Source organism: Neovison vison, chromosome 1 (genome assembly GCF_020171115.1).
Source record: "Neovison vison isolate M4711 chromosome 1, ASM_NN_V1, whole genome shotgun sequence".
NCBI lineage: Eukaryota > Metazoa > Chordata > Mammalia > Carnivora > Mustelidae > Neogale > Neogale vison.
Window position 1 is genome coordinate 243,751,175 of NC_058091.1, and position 17,009 is coordinate 243,768,183.

General features: G+C 42.2%; 2 protein-coding genes across 6 annotated transcripts in view; one reads left to right on the plus strand and one right to left on the minus strand.

The window, feature by feature from the left end:
- The window catches only part of PCBD2 (pterin-4 alpha-carbinolamine dehydratase 2), a 58,610-nt gene that overhangs the window by 17,119 nt on the left and 24,482 nt on the right, over positions 1-17,009 (minus strand). The window lies entirely within an intron of this gene.
- Positions 11,548-12,390, plus strand: LOC122891497 (60S ribosomal protein L11-like). Its single transcript, XM_044227206.1, has 2 exons — positions 11,548-11,833; positions 12,069-12,390. The coding sequence occupies exons 1-2, from the start codon at positions 11,548-11,550 to the stop codon at positions 12,314-12,316; spliced, it is 534 nt and encodes a 177-aa protein (XP_044083141.1). The 3' UTR covers positions 12,317-12,390.

A 17,009-nucleotide genomic window follows, 5' to 3' on the forward strand; every position in this document is an offset into this window, starting at 1 on the left:
TTTTAAAAATTTAAAAAACGAGTCACTACAGCACAGCTTGTAAGGGCCACAGATTTGAAAAAGCCAAAGGATCATCAGTAAGAAACTGATTAAATACAGGATGGTCCACTTATCACAGGAATACTATGTAGCCATTAAGAAGAATGAAGAAACTATTTGCTGGAAAGACCTCCAAGATATATTACTAAATGAAAAACAAATGCATAACAATAGTCTGTGCATTGTAAAAAGGAGAGGACACTATATGCTTTAATATCTCCGCAACCACGTATGAGAGATCGGTAACTGGGAGTGACAGTGGCTGGAGAGAGAAACTCGTGGTTGAGATCAGGGACCACAAAGGACTTACTATACTCTTTGGTGCCTCTGAATGTGCCACTAAATACCTGTTCTACTTTTAAAAATTAGTTGGGGGAAAAAACAAAGATGCCATGCAAATGAAGATCTCACTCTAAGGGGAACAGAGATACTACAATGTATGTAACCTGGTTCATATTAAAATATTTTGGCTGATGTTAACTTCTTAACATACGCCTACCTGCTTAGGTGGGTTTTTAGTGCCAATTTACAGCATAGTTTGTCCGTGAGCCATGTTCTGCTGAGCCACGGCCATTTCAAACAAACATATGGCCAACAAATAACATATAATGGCTGATAATAGTTTCAGTCTTTCCTCTATTGCAAATTACAAACATTTTATGAACAAGTCAATGAATGCATGATGAAGTATGACTTTTTAAGTCACTCTGCCATGTTAAGGAATGTAAGCATTACAATCATGGTAAATTGGGCCAATGAAGTTTGTCATTTGGAAATCTCCAAACCATCAGCAATTAAAAGATTTTTCCATGAACCCCAAATCAAGTATTCCTAGGAAACTTTAACTTCTCTTAAAGTTCCTTTTGTTTCATTTTATTCCATGAAAATATGAAAGACTATCAGATGCACAAAACCAAAACAAAAACCGTGTATCAATCTGTGAAATGTTTAACAGCACCCTGAATTTAAAACGCAGCTTCAGTCCAAATAGCATGTATGGCTTATTAAAGTTCTAAGACTTAACTTCTAGCACATATTTACAATACGAATCTTTCATTACTCCCAGCAATTCTCTTTGATATAAGTTCTTTAAGTCTGCTGCCTTTTATATTTTGATTATAGACTCTTTTAATTATGCACTAAAAAAGAACATATCTCCCACTAAGAAAATGAGCACCAGCGACTCCAAAGTAATTTCCCCAGTACAATCTCCATTAAGCCTCTAAATACTTCCTTTACTAATTCAATGAATTAGAACTCCATTGTTTATGAATCACCTTTATGTTTGTAGGCCTATAACTCTTCTTTTATAAAACACAACTGCTATGGAAGGAAATGATATTTACATCTGATTAGAAATAAAAACACTATTACATAAATCAGTTTGGGCATTTCTTCACGTCTTGAAACATGATCGGCAATTTAGTCTAATTGGTGATCAAGGAAACTATCTTGTGATCAATTAAAGTAATTACCAGATTCCGGCAATACAACCTACCTTAATTTCAGCTAGAGTCTGCACTTCTTCAACTTTAATTAAAAATAATGAAAATTATTAAGCAAAATGCATGGCAAGATCATTGCCAAGCACGCACATGTCATAGGACAGGACCTTCCCGTTGGTGACTGATCGATCACACAAACACTGCTTGGTGCACCAAGGAAAGGCATACTTTGCCCCAGAATATTACATGACTCACCACGACTTTCTCATGGAAAACAGTTAACCTTTCCAGCCACTGCAAAGGGAACATCAGATACTAATTTGCCGGCAACAGAAGAATACTCTTCCGTAGGAACTCGAGAACTGTGAGGAACAGACCCAACCAAAGATGGAGTTGTTCCATGCTTTTCTTCTCCAAAATATCACTCGTGTTTTGGGCACACTGGTCAACTGCAGAAACGGTAGGGTCAGAGGCAGAGACTGAAACATCCTAGCGCTGCTATTATTCCTAGCTATGTGACCTCAGAAAGCTCACTTCACATTTGAAATTATCCTGACTTTCCTAACATGTAAAAATGTAAAAATGGAGTATGTGCCAGGCATTCCATCAGAAGCTCAGTTAATGCTAGTGATTATCATCATGAACAACACTTTAATTCTATAGAGTCTGAAGCCTGGACAGGAAGAATTCCCTTCCAAACCCAGCAGAAGAACCATTCAAGACCAAAGAAATCCACCCCTGCAAGGACGAGAAAATCCAAAACATGCTGAAAACTGTTTCTCTAACTGGGTATCCTCACAGAAAGATTTCCAGTGGAAATGGTAATTTGACAGTGAGCTTCTGCAGCCAAGCAGGTGACTCCTGTGTCCCTGAGGAGCCAGACTAAAGACCTTACCTGAGGACCGCCCCCTAGGCTGTCCAGTATGTGTGTCTGGGGACAGTCACCACTCCCACTAATCCCAGGCCCCAGATCTAGCCGCCACCTCCTTGATGCACTTCAGAGCGGGACATCTCCAATAACTCAAGCCAAGAATATCCGGCTCGGATCTTAAAACTGGCTTCCCCAGGGCACTAGAGACAATGCCCACAAGGTAGGAAACAAGCAGCTGGCTCCACTGTGCCCTAGGCTAACCCAGCGCCCCTTCCGCTGCTGGTAGTAAGTACACTACCTGTGAGGCAGCACGCTCACTTCTACACACAGCCCTCAAAAGCTGTGCTCACAGGACCGTAACATTCCAGAGCCTTACAGAAAAGAAGTTCTTAAGTCACCATTTTTGGCAATTACCATAATATCCCAAACAGCCATATGGAAAAATAAGATAGCTTTTAGCTAATTACATGGTACTACCTTCAACATACACTGTTAAATGAAGCAAGGTGCAGAACAGTTTTCTTTTGCAGAACGAGGACTTATAATTACATAAGTAAATTCCTCCTGAATTCCCAGGCCAGAAAGACTAGTCTTTGGCGGAATAGACGCCTACTAGTATCCATTCTTCTCCAAGCAGCAGAGTTGAATCAACATCAACCCCTCTACCCACAATTTTACCTAAGAGCCCATCATTTCTGTTCCATTGTTAGGGAAAGTCCTCTAATTAGATAGATATCATCTACCTGATGTGTGCCCAAGAAGCATTATGGACAAGATGATCACAGGCTGAGAATATCTTATCCCTGAAAAGACACGACTCATTTCTGAATTCTTCTGCACCTAAGTGTAAAGTACATTTTCCCACATCAACAGCAGCTACTATGGAGCATACCAACAGCTCTGACTGATGAGCTCCTTCTAAAATTTCTCACGATCTTTCAGTTTTGCTCTCTGGGATTCAGCACCTTTCACCAGTTTCCTGTCTGTCTTTTCCCTCTAAAGCTGAGTGAAACACGGGTTTCAAAATCACTCCAACAGGAATCCACCAGAGAAGCCATTTACGTGGAGTTCCCTAACGTCCAGTAACTTCTGATGCCTCCCTGTTCCCTATAGTTGCCCACCACGGCCAGCCAGCCAGCCGCTTGGGAAACGTCCTGCTGGAGGCTGTCTTTCCTAATCAGCTGATAATCCCTATTCATTAGCTTTCAGGGGTCTCATGAGGTGAGAGGTATGGCAAAGACCCCCAGAGTTTTTTGTTTTGCTTTAGCAAATTAGAATTTATGAATTAAATTCTTAAATAATAAGAATTTATGCTCCTTGGCATTGTCATCATTATAAAGTTTATAAAAATTCACACTTATATAGAAAAATACTCTTAGGCTTCAACGTTATGCGTCCTAACCACTAAGATATATGGACTATCTGGCCAAAGACATTTTTAGAAATCAAATAATAGGCAAAATGGCAGTGTTCTCCTGATCTTTGCTGCTTTACATTCAGCTGGCTCCTTTTAGGAGATGCAATTAGATGCAACTAGTGCTCACACTGTGAAATTCCAATATACATCTGACATGAACTTGTTCTGCCCTATTCTTGTAACTAAGTTTCAAAAGACAGAGAGAAGGCTAAAAAGCTTCTGCTCCAACTGGAGTATTTTAAATTAAACTGCAAGTCAAGATCCGCCAGCAATAATTAAAAGGGTTGAAGGAAGAGAAAAAAGGGCTCTTTTTTCTGTGGCAGAAAGAATACCCACTCCCCCAGCACAGGGCGGGGAGAGTGGGACTCCAGGGGAAAAAAAAAAAATTTAAAGAACAAAACAATACCTAATTTGGCTGAATTGTACAGAAAATACATGTTCTACAAGCAGTACACATTTTGTAAAGCAGAGCCTCATGTCACTTTGCATCACAAAATATCTGAATGTATAAAGAGGTCTGTCACAACAGCAACAAATTCCTACTTAGTCTTTCCTCTGCTTACTTCTAAATGGGATCAATCCTCCTTTTAACAGTTTTTCAATAGAGTTTTGGCAACATGCACCAATATTTTCTGTGGGAAAACTACATCACCCAAAAATCCTCAAGCCTGATCAGACATCCTGATAATTTGGCAGAGGACCTCCAGTGATAGATGGCTGCAATGCATCACCTCAACCAAACAGTCTGCCAGACCCCCTTCTCAGAAAACAGTGCCAATGCAGAAGCAGCCGGTGAGGAAAGAGATCCATCTCCTAAGTCGTCTGTATTTATTTGTTTCAATGTGCACACACAGGTTGTGAACTTGGAAAGGTCCCTGAACCTGTCAGAGTCTTCAGACACTGAGCTAAAGCAAACCACAAATATATTCAGAATTTATCCTCAACCTGTTATGAAGAGGCTTAAGGAGAAACCTTCCTATGGTTAATGGATTGAAACTAGGGACTTATTCGTTTCTGTGTTTTAAACCCTATTACTAAAGAATTAAAGAACAAACTCCGGGCTGGAGACACACAGAGAGTAAAACAGACTTAGCACTTACCCTGCTTTTGGTATCAAAAGACTCAGAAGGTCTGGCGGATGGTGTCATCTCATCCTGAAAAGTTCTAATCCCAGCTCTGTCTCGTTCTATGGCCTTGAGCAAATCCTAAACCTTGCTCACCTCCCCTCATCCCTGTAAATCAGAGACTGCACTACTTCATATCGCTGTGCAAGATCTCATAAAAACACAGAGGGCTCTGCATGCTACTGTGCGACACGAAAAAGGTTCCAGTCTGCTTGAATCCTACACAAAGTAATTTTATGCCATTTTTTTTCCCCCCGAATCTAGAGGATTTACTCTGTGTGGCCAAATCAACTAAGTTGCATCCTCGACACAAATGAAAACATTTAAGTGTCTGTGATAAAAATTCACCAAGTAGGCCAGTAATTCAGGAAACAGTAACAAACAGAAGAAACATTTAAAAGAACAAATGATTACTTATGTCAATTCTTTCTGCCGTACTCCTATATAAATAATCTTAGCTTCGGCTGTTGATCAAGTTGGGCTTTTTTGGGTTTGGGGTATTTTTTTTTTAATCATTCATAATATCCTGAGTTGGGGTGGGGTGGGGGGAAACGGCTTGTTTTCCTGGATGCATCTAAATGGGCAAGTTTGTTTTCCCTCTTGAGAAGGCTCCCATTCAGTTCCAGCACAGAGCTGCTGCAGTCTCTGTGCACGTGAGGGCTGACCGGCAGGCAGCACACAGCAAAGCCCCATCTCTGCACCAAGCCCCCGCACACTCACTTGCAATCCCAGCAGAGGAAAAGAACTGGCTCTAAAACCCCAGGACAAAGAAAACAGAGAGATACTGATGCAGTGGAAGCGCTGTGCCACTTGAAGCAATTCCTAAAGAGAAAGTCTTCTCTTTCGTTCTTGTAAGTTTATTATTTCATACCTTATGCAAATCATACTTTATATATTAGGCAGTAATATTTTAGAAATACTCAAGTCAAATTAAAGGCTTCAATAGCCTTGCCAAAAGCACTGTGATTTTCCTATAAAAAAATTATTCCAATTTGTTGATCTTACATAGGATGAAACATACTGTAACAATCTTCATAATTTATGTCCTGTTGGGACACAATGATTTAAAGTAACATAATACAGAGCCGCATCATGGCTAATCTAAACCACCTGACCAGATAAACACCAGCTTCCCTTCTCTCTTCAGCAAGGGCATTTCTGTTTATTGTCATATCATTTCCTCATTCTAGGAACATGCAGAATAAAGGCAGCCAACCTGCATTTCAGTGGAAGTCTAAGCTGGCCTTTCCCATGTCGGGAGGTTTGTGCACACACAGGTACCGGTACAATGTCAAGGGCTTACAAGACAGAAAACAATCCAGGAATTCCACCCTCAAAATCATTTACAGCGAAGCAAATATGGATTCAACCAGCACAATCTGGACCAGGTGTGGTGTTATAAACCACAATCTTCAGGTTTGGTTTTTTTTTTTTTTTTAAAAGTCACTGAAGAGGTAATTCTTTCAAACAAATTATGGGGCTTACTATGAGCCAAATTTTTATAAATGTTTCAATCATGCCTCTTGCTATGTGCACAGGCACTCATGATCTGATTAACTAAACTGGAACGCCCAAATTAACCAATGTCTTTTTGGGGCGAGGCATCTTGGTGGAAGAGAAAGACAAAGAGCCCCCACAGCAGGACCTCGGCCATTTCTGGTGCAGACTGCAGACTGCAGACTGCGAGGTTTCTCCAGGGCCCAAATCCCTCAACCCTTCTCACAGATGCAAACCTTACTGGGCAGAGCAAGCCTTTTCAGGGGGACTTAAGGGAAGGGTTTAAAGTTTCAGTCGTGAAAGAAAAAGTGCAGGAACACATGTGCATTCAACAGATAACAATTCCCTGAAAATATTTTAAAACAAAACAAAACGCCTGTCTGACCAAATTTTTATAAACTTGGTTGGGGAAGAGGAAAACAAACAATTGTTTAAGGATGGTTTCAAATACTGCTCTCCGCTATTACTGAGAATTTTCAAAGGTTTTCATGCTCCATTGGAAACAGCTCTGCTTCACAAGCTGTTCTTGCCTGTCCTGCCAAAGAAATGGTCTGATACACTTTATTGCAAGTTTATCGATTTGCTTACCCAGGCAAATATATATAATTATCTCTGCCTATCAAGACTGGGGTACAATAGGATTCCTCCACTGAAAGCAGGGAGATGATTAAAAACCAATGGGAGGAGATGGGTTAGCAGACATGAGGCACATGCATCCCCACCCAGCCCCACGGCAGTGGACACTGCGACACCCTGACCCAGTGCCACCAGTCCCAGATCACACACAACCTGAGCCAACCTGACCAGAGCTGTCCCTCATGGAGATGGGTATGGGAATGGACACAGCAAGCAGATACATTTTTGGCACAACCTAGAGCCCTCTGATTTGTGAAATTCAACAGAAAATATACTTTGTGAAATCAAACAGAAAGTAGCCTTTTTCAAACAGACATTCAGTAACTTGGGTTTGAATTTAACACTGTGCATATCTGTACAAATTTAAGGTGACCAATTATAAACCTTTACTATTACTGATGGCATTATCAGTTAGCACTAACCAACAGTGAGTTCTGGTAAAAAGTGGTCTCTCGCCCTAAGGCACTCACACCTTGGACCGAGAGCCCACTTGCTAATTCTTGTTTTCAGTATGTTTGCACTTTATGTACACTGCCCCACACTTCTCGAACCACTTCAAAATCAGCTCACGTGGCTCTGAGGCCAGGAGGACTTAGGTTGCTATGGATTTCTCCAGCCTCATGCAAAAACAGGTTTCTCTGACGATGAAGAGCCTTGTCGATGAGCTACAATGTGACTGTCCCCAAGCCCTGACTTCTCACAATCCTGTACATTAACTTTGTTAAGAATCTGTACCCCAGAGAGGAATCCCAGCAATTGCATTTTTAGATGTCTACCCTAAGGAAGCTCGCACATCTGTACACAAGGAGACACAAGGATGCTTGTTATAGAACTGACAGTAATAATGAGCAGTGCCAAGAATCAAAATGTCCATCAACAGGGGAATGGATAAACTTGGTCAACTTATTCACAATTTTATTTGATTTTCAGAGGAACAGAAGATTTAAAAACAATCTACTAGGGATATCTGAGTGGCTCAGTCAGTTAAGGGTCCTAGGATCGAGCCCAGCATCAGGCTCCCTGCACAGTGAGGAGCCTGCTTCTCCCTCTGCCTGCCATCCCCCCCTGCTTTGTGCTCCCTCTGTCTCTAACAAATAAATAAATACAATCTTTTTACATAATAAAAATAAAACAAAGAACCATCTACTATCTGAGAAGCAGTGCAACACATGGAGGGAGTATTAGTCTAGGAACCCAAAACCTGGGCTCTGTACCCAAGCCTTGAGCAAGCTACATGACCTGCTGGGTTAAGACTCCATCTGGACACAAGGAGGTGAGGTGTACCAATCACAGATCACAGTGCCTTCACACACACAGTAATGCTCAATTAAAAAGAAGAGCAGCTAATAACTACAGCAGGTTGATCGTTCCTATTTTACAGAAGAGAGAATTGAGGCTCCAGGAGGGTAAGTCACATGCCCAGAGCCACACATCTCACAAAAGGTGAGGCTGGGATTCGAATCCAAGTACGTCCAACTCCAAAGCCTCCATGTGTATGTTTAGGACAAATCCCTGATGGTTATACTTTTTCCATTTCTCTCCTTTACCTAAAAGCTAATTAGAGCAAAAACCAGTTTTCTATAGTTCCTTTTTTCTAAGTGTAACTACAAGGGAAAAATTAAACATAACAAAAACTTTAGAAAAAGGAAAAACTATTAAAAATTTTTTTCCTGTGCCTTTTCCCCCTCAACTGTCATGACACTGTGTACCCTGAACTTTCTTATAACATTAAAACAACCTACTGATTTTTCAGTTACCCCCATGGTCTTATTTCTTTTTAGAAGCCACACAATCTCAGAGAGAATGGGTAATCTTCTCTTTGAGAAACTATTTCAGGTACATGGCTCAAGCATGTAGGAGAGAGACAGGGACACCTAATAGCTCTTTTTAAGCCAGGCCTTCTGAACATTAAGACTCTTTGAATTCTCTACCAATACACTGTGGAGTTCTAAGAGCAAAACCGGAAGAGTAACTATATAATTTGGGGTCTATGGAATGAATGAGTAGTCTTTCTTTAAATCCTTTTTTTTCGGGGCGCCTGGGTGGCTCAGTGGGTTAAGCCTCTGCTTCGGCTCAGGCCATGATCCCAGAGTCCTGGGATCAAGCCCCACATCAGGCTCTCTGCTCAGCAGGAAGCCTGCCTCCTCCTCCTCCTCCTCTCTCTCTCTCTCTGTCAAATAAAATAAATAAATAAATAAATCCTTGTTCTCAGCGCCCGGTGACAACATTAGATAACACAATAAAGTCCTCTTTAGCTGAGCACCTATTAAAGCAACCAATTAGCTCAGGTACTATGCCAAACCCATGAGAAACTGAACCTGTAAAAACAAAAACTCCACCCACCAAACTTGAAACGACAGGGACGTTGTCATCCAATCTTCCAATCTACAGAGAGTCTGCACTGTGGAAAGGTTCCCAAAATTTCTATGGGACCCAAGTTCTTATCCTCGGATACTTCTTCCAGCCACACATGTGCCTGGGGCGTACCATCCAATCTTCATGCCCAGCTACCCTATTTGTTCAGGAGAGGACCACTCACTGATGGGATGTGGAAAGGAGGAGTCAGCATGCGTAACTGTGGTTATGTATTTCTGTCTCTAGTGCTTAGAGAAAAGAGTACAGATCTCAGATGATCTGTGTCTTAGGCTTTCAAAATTATGATGCTGGTAGACCATCATCATAAGGTCAAAGTCTCCATTACCCCTGGGTCCGCCTAATCTTCCTCAGGCACCAAGGGCAAATCTGGGGGACATGCCTGCCCTGGTGTTCTGAGATGTATTCTTCATGGAAACCTTGACAATTGTAAGCAGTTCCAAATCCAAACACAAAAGAATATGGAGAGTGTGCAGGAGGTCAGAAGTAAATTCAGGGTGGTTCTGAAAGATATGGAGCATCCAGAGAGCCACGTTTCATGAGACCAACAGGGTTGAGGCCGGCAAGGACAGCAGCGGTTACCTGGCCCTAATCCCCAAGGCTCAGAAAAGGATGCCTTGCAATTTCGAGTTTGAATTAATTTTCTTTACAAAAGAGATGTTCTGCTTTAACTTTAAATCCTTCTGGGGGCGCTTGGGTGGCTCATCATTAAGCATTTGCCTTCAGCCCGGGTCATGATCCCAGATGCCTGGGATAGAGCCCCAGGCTCAGTGGGGAGCCTGCTTCTCCTTCTCCCCCGACTTCCCCTGCTTGTGTTCCTGCTTCCCTTTCTCACTGTGTCTCTCTCTGTCAAATAAATTTTTTAAATCTTTAAAAAAAAAAAAAAAAAGTTAAAAAAAAAAATCCTTCTGAGCCCTGCAGAATGTTAATGGAAAAGTGCCTGAGTCGTCCTGTGATACAGAAAGTCCAGAAAATGAGAAGGAAAACGTGTGCTTGAAGTACAAACCTAGCATGCCCACCTTGAATACTTACTCCTCCCCCGCCAGCCTTGGCTTCCCTACCATGGCAGGAAGGGGGCAGACCAAGGATGGCAGGGTTCCTCCCACTGGGTGATATGATGACCAGAATACAGAGATAAGTGATGTATTCCTTGATGATTTAAAAAAAAAAAAAGATTATTCTCAGAGCGCAGACTTGGGGTCTCCCTAAGCCAGCAAACATGCTATTTTAGAAGGTTTGTTTCTTCATGTTACTTTGGGAAGAATCTAGAGTTTTTTTTCTGGCATAAATGACCTATTTGGGCCCTCAGAAGTGTTTTTACAAGATTTGGTAAAACTTTGAGGTAGTTAAGTATCCAAGTTATCTTTCAGTTCCATATATTGGGAGAGTAGACCACAAGTCATAATGATCTGTCCCAGTCTTTCCACAAAGAGCACTTGTGAACCTTCTTACATGTTTCATCTGTTGCCTTCCTTACATGCAATGAAGGTTTTGGGCCTGGAGATTGTATCTACATGTGGTGGAGGCAGGATAGGATTTTAGCAGTCTCTGCTTTTTGGCACAGACTGAGGTGAGGCATTACTCTTTCTCCTGAATGCCTAAGATTTCAGCTAAAACCCCCTCAAAGACGATGAAGGTTCCTAGGACTCAGATGACCCACACATGTTACATGGGCATAACAGGTTATGGATATCAAGTTCTAAAATTTCCACAATCTCAGGGAAAAAAAAAACCTGAATGGTAGAAAATCAGTGACTGGGGGCACCTGGGTGGCTCTGTGGGTTGAGGCCTCTGTCTTTGGCTCAGGTCATGATCTCGGGGTCCTGGGACAAGCCCTGCACTGAGCTCTCTGCCCAGCAGGGAGCCTGCTTCCCTCTCACTCTCTGCCTGCCTCTCTGCCTACTTGTAATCTCTGTCAAATAAATAAACTCTCTTAAAAAAGTTAAAAAAAAAAAGAAAAAAGAAAAAAAGAAAGAAAAATATCAATGATTGTATCAAGATAAGCTTATAGTAAAGTTATAAATCTTGTCTGGCCACTGTCCATACACCACTTTCTAAGAAAGCAGAACAATATCGACCAATGAGAGAGAAAGTTCTAAGTTGGTATATTCTCTTGAAATTCACTTTCTCTTCCTGTTCTCCACCATGGTGGATCAAGGTGAAAAGGAGAACCCCATGCGGGAACTTCGCATCCGCAAGCTCTGCCTCAACATCTGTGTGGGGGAGAGTGGAGACAGACTGACCCGGGCAGCCAAGGTGCTGGAGCAGCTCACAGGCCAGACCCCCGTGTTCTCCAAAGCTAGATACACGGTTAGATCCTTTGGTATCAGGAGAAATGAAAAGATTGCTGTCCACTGCACAGTCCGTGGGGCCAAGGCAGAAGAAATCCTGGAGAAGGGTCTAAAGGTTCGAGAGTATGAGTTAAGAAAAAATAACTTCGGGACGCCTGGGTGGCTCAGTTGGTTAAGCAGCTGCCTTCGGCTCGGGTCATGATCCCAGCGTCCTGGGATCGAGTCCCACATCGGGCTCCTTGCTCGGCAGGGAGCCTGCTTCTCCCTCTGCCTCTGCCTGCCTCTCTGTCTGCCTGTGCTCGCTCTCTCACCCTCTCTCTCTGACAAATAAATAAAAAATAAAAATCTAAAAAAAAAAAAAAAAAAAAAGAAAAAATAACTTCTCTGATACTGGAAACTTTGGCTTTGGGATCCAGGAGCACATCGATCTGGGTATCAAGTATGACCCAAGCATTGGGATCTACGGCCTGGACTTCTATGTGGTGCTGGGTAGGCCAGGTTTCAGCATCGCAGACAAGAAGCACAGGACAGGCTGCATTGGGGCCAAACACAGAATCAGCAAAGAGGAGGCCATGCGCTGGTTCCAGCAGAAGTATGATGGGATCATCCTTCCTGGCAAATAAATTCCCGTTTCTATCCAAAAGGCCAATAAAAACTTTTCAGTGAAATGTAAAAAAAAAAAAAAAAAAGAAATTCAATACTATTCAGCACTCTCATTAAATGTATATCCTTTAAACAGTAAATATGATCAGGTATATTTCAAATGTGATTTTTTGAAGACTAAAAAACACTTGAAGAATAGATTTACTTGAGACACCTGGGAGGCTCAGTCGGTTACGTGTCTTTTTTTTTTTTTTTAAAGATTTAAATTTATTCATTAGACAGAGAGAGCATGCACACACAAGCTGGAAAAGCAGCAGACAGAGGGAGAGGGAAAAGTAGGCTACCCCCAGAGGGGGAGCCCAATGCAGGGCTTAATTCCAGGACCCCAGGATCATGACTGGAGCCGAAGGCCATCCAGGTGGGCACTCCTGCGCATCTGACTCTTGATTTCAGCTCAGACCATGATCTCAGGATTGTGAGATTGAGCCTTGCACTGGTCTCCGCACTGGGCATGGAGCCTCCTTCAGATTCTCCCTCTCTCTCCCTCATCCCTCCCCTCTTCCTCTATTTAAAAACAAAAAATAGATTTAACTTAAGAAAAATCTGCTCACAACTAAGGATAGAGAAGATAAAAGTTATATTAATATAACAAGTATTTACATTCCCTTTAAATAAAGCCTTTGGCTTTTACAAGTATAGGTAGCCCTTACTTCATTGAAAAGCTTAAAAAATTAGAGGTAAACAGATTTTTTTGATGCAGCACCATTCTGTTGCCACTTGTGAGTTTATGAGTTAGTAACAAGTCTGGTTCTTTCAAAGCAAATGGGAAATGGTTTGGGCTTTAACGCAATAATTTAAAACCTGGTAATAAATTCCTTTAATAGCATTCTAAATATACATATTAAAAGTAATTAAACTTTCTAAACCTAATGCTTGAATTTCAGACAGCATTCAAGCATTCCTAACTTCACAACCTGCTAACTCTATCCCTTCCCCCTGCCCTGCACCGCCTCAGCACAAGCCCCCCAGCCTCTACCAGCATTAATTCAGAGGTTCATTTCCATTAGCCAAACGCCAATCCAAATTCCAGTCCTGGGCTTCCCAACTATCCCACCCAACACCCAAAAGCACCATGTGACTGTCTCTGCTCCAAAGGGTGGGGGCTTCTCGAAAGGGTGACACCACCCAACCCGGAAAATCAGCAGTAAAACTCAGGGTGCCACTGAGAGCCCCCCCGTATTACAGAGGTGAAGCGGTCAGTAAGTGGAAAAGCTACCTCAGAATATCTCTGCTGCCACTTCTCAGTGAGAAAAATCACTTTTAAGAGCTAGTCAAAGCTCCATGAGAGGGGAGAGGCTCACCGAGCCACTGCCGGGTTCCAGTGTGGTACCCAAGGTCGGTGGCCACAGGACCAGAGCCTGAGATGTGCGTGACGATAAACACTGCAAGGCAGCAATGCGGTCGGCACGGAGGGCACGAAACTGCAGACCAAGAAGCAAAAGCTCGAGCCCCAACGCTCACAAAGCTAAAATGTTTCCTCGTGTGAGAAACAGAACCACCACTAACAATTTTCGGAAATAATGTTTGAGTCTTGGCTCAATTGGATAATTTTGTTCTGCACCAAAGACAATTCCATTCAAATTCCCAAAGTCTATGGGTAGATCTGTACTAATTTCAAGACATAGTTTCCTTCCAAGCCCAAAGAAATGAAAGGCAGAAACCAGCGAAAGAAAAAAAAAATAGTAACAACATATATGAGAGGGTTTGCCATTTTATGAAAAACAAATGAAGAATTACAGTCACATCACACTGATAAACTGAGAGGCTGCCAGTGGTTTTCAGGTCAGATGTAACATTTTAACAAATGTGATTGTTTGTGAACGAAATAATTCTGATCAAAAACTTAATTGCAGCCAAAGTGAGCCCTGGGCTGTGTCACCATAATCCACTCTGACAGGAAGCAGTGAGTGGAGATTCCTACTGTGAACGGAGCACATGTGAAAGGTCAGCTCTGGCCTGGAACTTCAAAACCGTTAACGTGTAAAACAGTGTGCATTAGAGCCCGGAACGGCTAACCACTGGATTAGCGGATGTCCGCTGTGTGGGTCTGATGTGCTTTTGGCAGGTAATGGTTAATTTGTAAATAGGCAATGTATTGTGACTTTCTTCTGTGCCTCTTCCCAACCCTGGTCAACAGAGCCCATTCTTAATTACAGACCCAGGGTATTACAATATTAAATAGATGACATGGGCTTGTAACAAAGTTTCGTATTTTAAAAATTAAACTTATTTTTTAATAATTTGGTAAGGAAAACCTGTGTGTCACTAAAAAAATGAATGTCGGCTGATATAATGAGCAAAAAAATGTTTCATGTAAAATCTACTTGTCTATCCAATAGCAACTATATTATAATAGCCAAAATTTGCCAAGTAAGGATTTCATTACTAGAAATCTAAACTTCACTTAGATACTATCATCTGAAAAAAGTTATATAATGTTGTTTTGCATGGCTTAAAGCAAAATTCTAAATAAAAATCCAGTTCTTACCACAGCTTTCATTCCTCAACATGAGATGTTAACTTATGAAAGAATCAGGCTCAAAGTGCCTTCTAAGCCAATGCATGCAAGAGTACCTCATACATACTCTGAGCTATCAAGTTGGCCCATTTGACTTTATTTTTTTTTTAAGATTTTATTTATTTACTTGACAGATAGAGATCACAAGTAGGCAGAGAGGCAGGTAGAGAGAGAGAGAGGGAAGCAGGCTCCCCGCTGAGCAGAGAGCCCGATGCGGGACTCGATCCCAGGACCCTGAGATCATGACCTGAGCCGAAGGCAGCGGCTTAATCCACTGAGCCACCCAGGCGCCCCCCATTTGACTTTAAATTCGCCATTTCTCCCATATCTAAACCACTTCCAGCAACACGACATTAATAAGAGATAAAAGCTAACACTGTGCACTTCAATTCAGTGATTTTAGGATTTAACTCATTTCTGAGTTGAGAGGAAATAATACTTATCTTTGACAATAAGGTCTTCCAAAATAAGCTTTATTTCCGTTCAAAATCACCCTTCTAAGGTGGTATCTCTCTGGTGCCGGACAGATGCAGCTGTTGGGCCCTCTTTAGGCTAAATCTAGGGATATTGACAGAGGCTCTGTGGCAAGGTGGCCACATGGCCAGCACTCTCATGATTCCTATCCCCTTCAGAACATCAAATGACATGTTTAAAAACAAAACCACACACGGGCTTCTAAAGGCAGTAGAAGATGGAGGAGAAAAACTAGTGGCCAGCATAATTCCTCATATTTCCACTTTCCATACACAATCTGAAACCTTTAACATATCGGGAAGATTTGGGATCTCCTCAACAGTCTGCCCCTCAAAGTACTGGGTATTCAAATATACCAGTCTGCCGCTCTGTCCCCAACAACCCCCTGGCCCCTAGGCCTGCGACACTGTCCCTGCCCCCCGCCCCCTGCCAGGAGCCTACAGTGTGGTGGAGAAGAGAGAAAGGCCAACCATGAAGACCTAGTACAGAAAGGAGGTAGAGGACTACAGAGCCAAGAAAGGCTGTGAGAGACTGGTGCTGGGCACACCCGTCTTCCCTCTTCACCCCTCTTTTCCACAGACATCTGAGTAGATACTGCCCTGCCAGCTACCCTGGAGCTGAGTATATCATAGGTACACACACAGGAAAGAGACGTCATGATTCACCAAAAAAAATATTTTACAAGGCTCCAAACTGGTCATTACGGCATTTTTTCATACTGTTAAGTAACTAATTACACCAGGTAACACACTCAATGTATAATTTTGCCCTCACTCAGAATCATTTCTTCCACTCACCATAACATTTTCAGCCCAATTATTCTTGGCTACCCTTCTTCTTCATCAGTGAGGCTCAAGCTCAAAGAAGCTTACAAAGGTCCCTCCAGAAAGATGAGCAACAAAGCAGAAATGCCTCCACACTGAGTTCCAAACTAATGTGGGTACGCCCACTCAGGGTCAGGAACCCCATGCTGCAGTGCTGCATGCCACCAACCCACAGGGTCAACACTTAGGACACTCCCTCTCTCCCAGGAGCAAGAGGATTGCTCAGAAACGGTGCTTATTTCTTAATGGCTTATATTCGTTTACACGTTAAAATAGTGAATGTCCAGAAAGCTGAACTTATATTTTAATTCAGTCTGGACAGACAGCTGTATGGTTCAGTCATTAAGCATCTGCCTTTGGCTCAGGTCATGATCCCAGGGTCCTGAGATCAAGTCCCACATGGGGCTCCCTGCTCAGTGGGGAGCCCGCTTCTCCCTGTCTGCTGCTCCCCCTGCTTGTGCTTTCTCTCTTTGATCAATAAATAAAACCTGAAAAAAGGGGGCACCTTAGTGGCCCAGTTGGTTAAGCAACTGCCTTTGGCTCAGGTCATGATCCTGGAGTCCCAGGATCGAGTTCCACATCAGGCTCCCTGGTCAGAGAGGAGTCTGCTTCTCTCTCTAACTCTCCCCCCAATTCTCTCTCTCTCAAATAAACAAAATCTTTACCAAAACCATTTAAAATTATTATTATTATTATTATTATTATTCAGTTCTGGACTGTGAGTTAGTTTTCACAAATACAAAGAAATATGTTACCAGCTTCTTTTTAAGGACCCACATTCAAATGGGAGGACACTGAAGAAATTTATCATTCAATTCTTATTTGTAGAAGCAGATT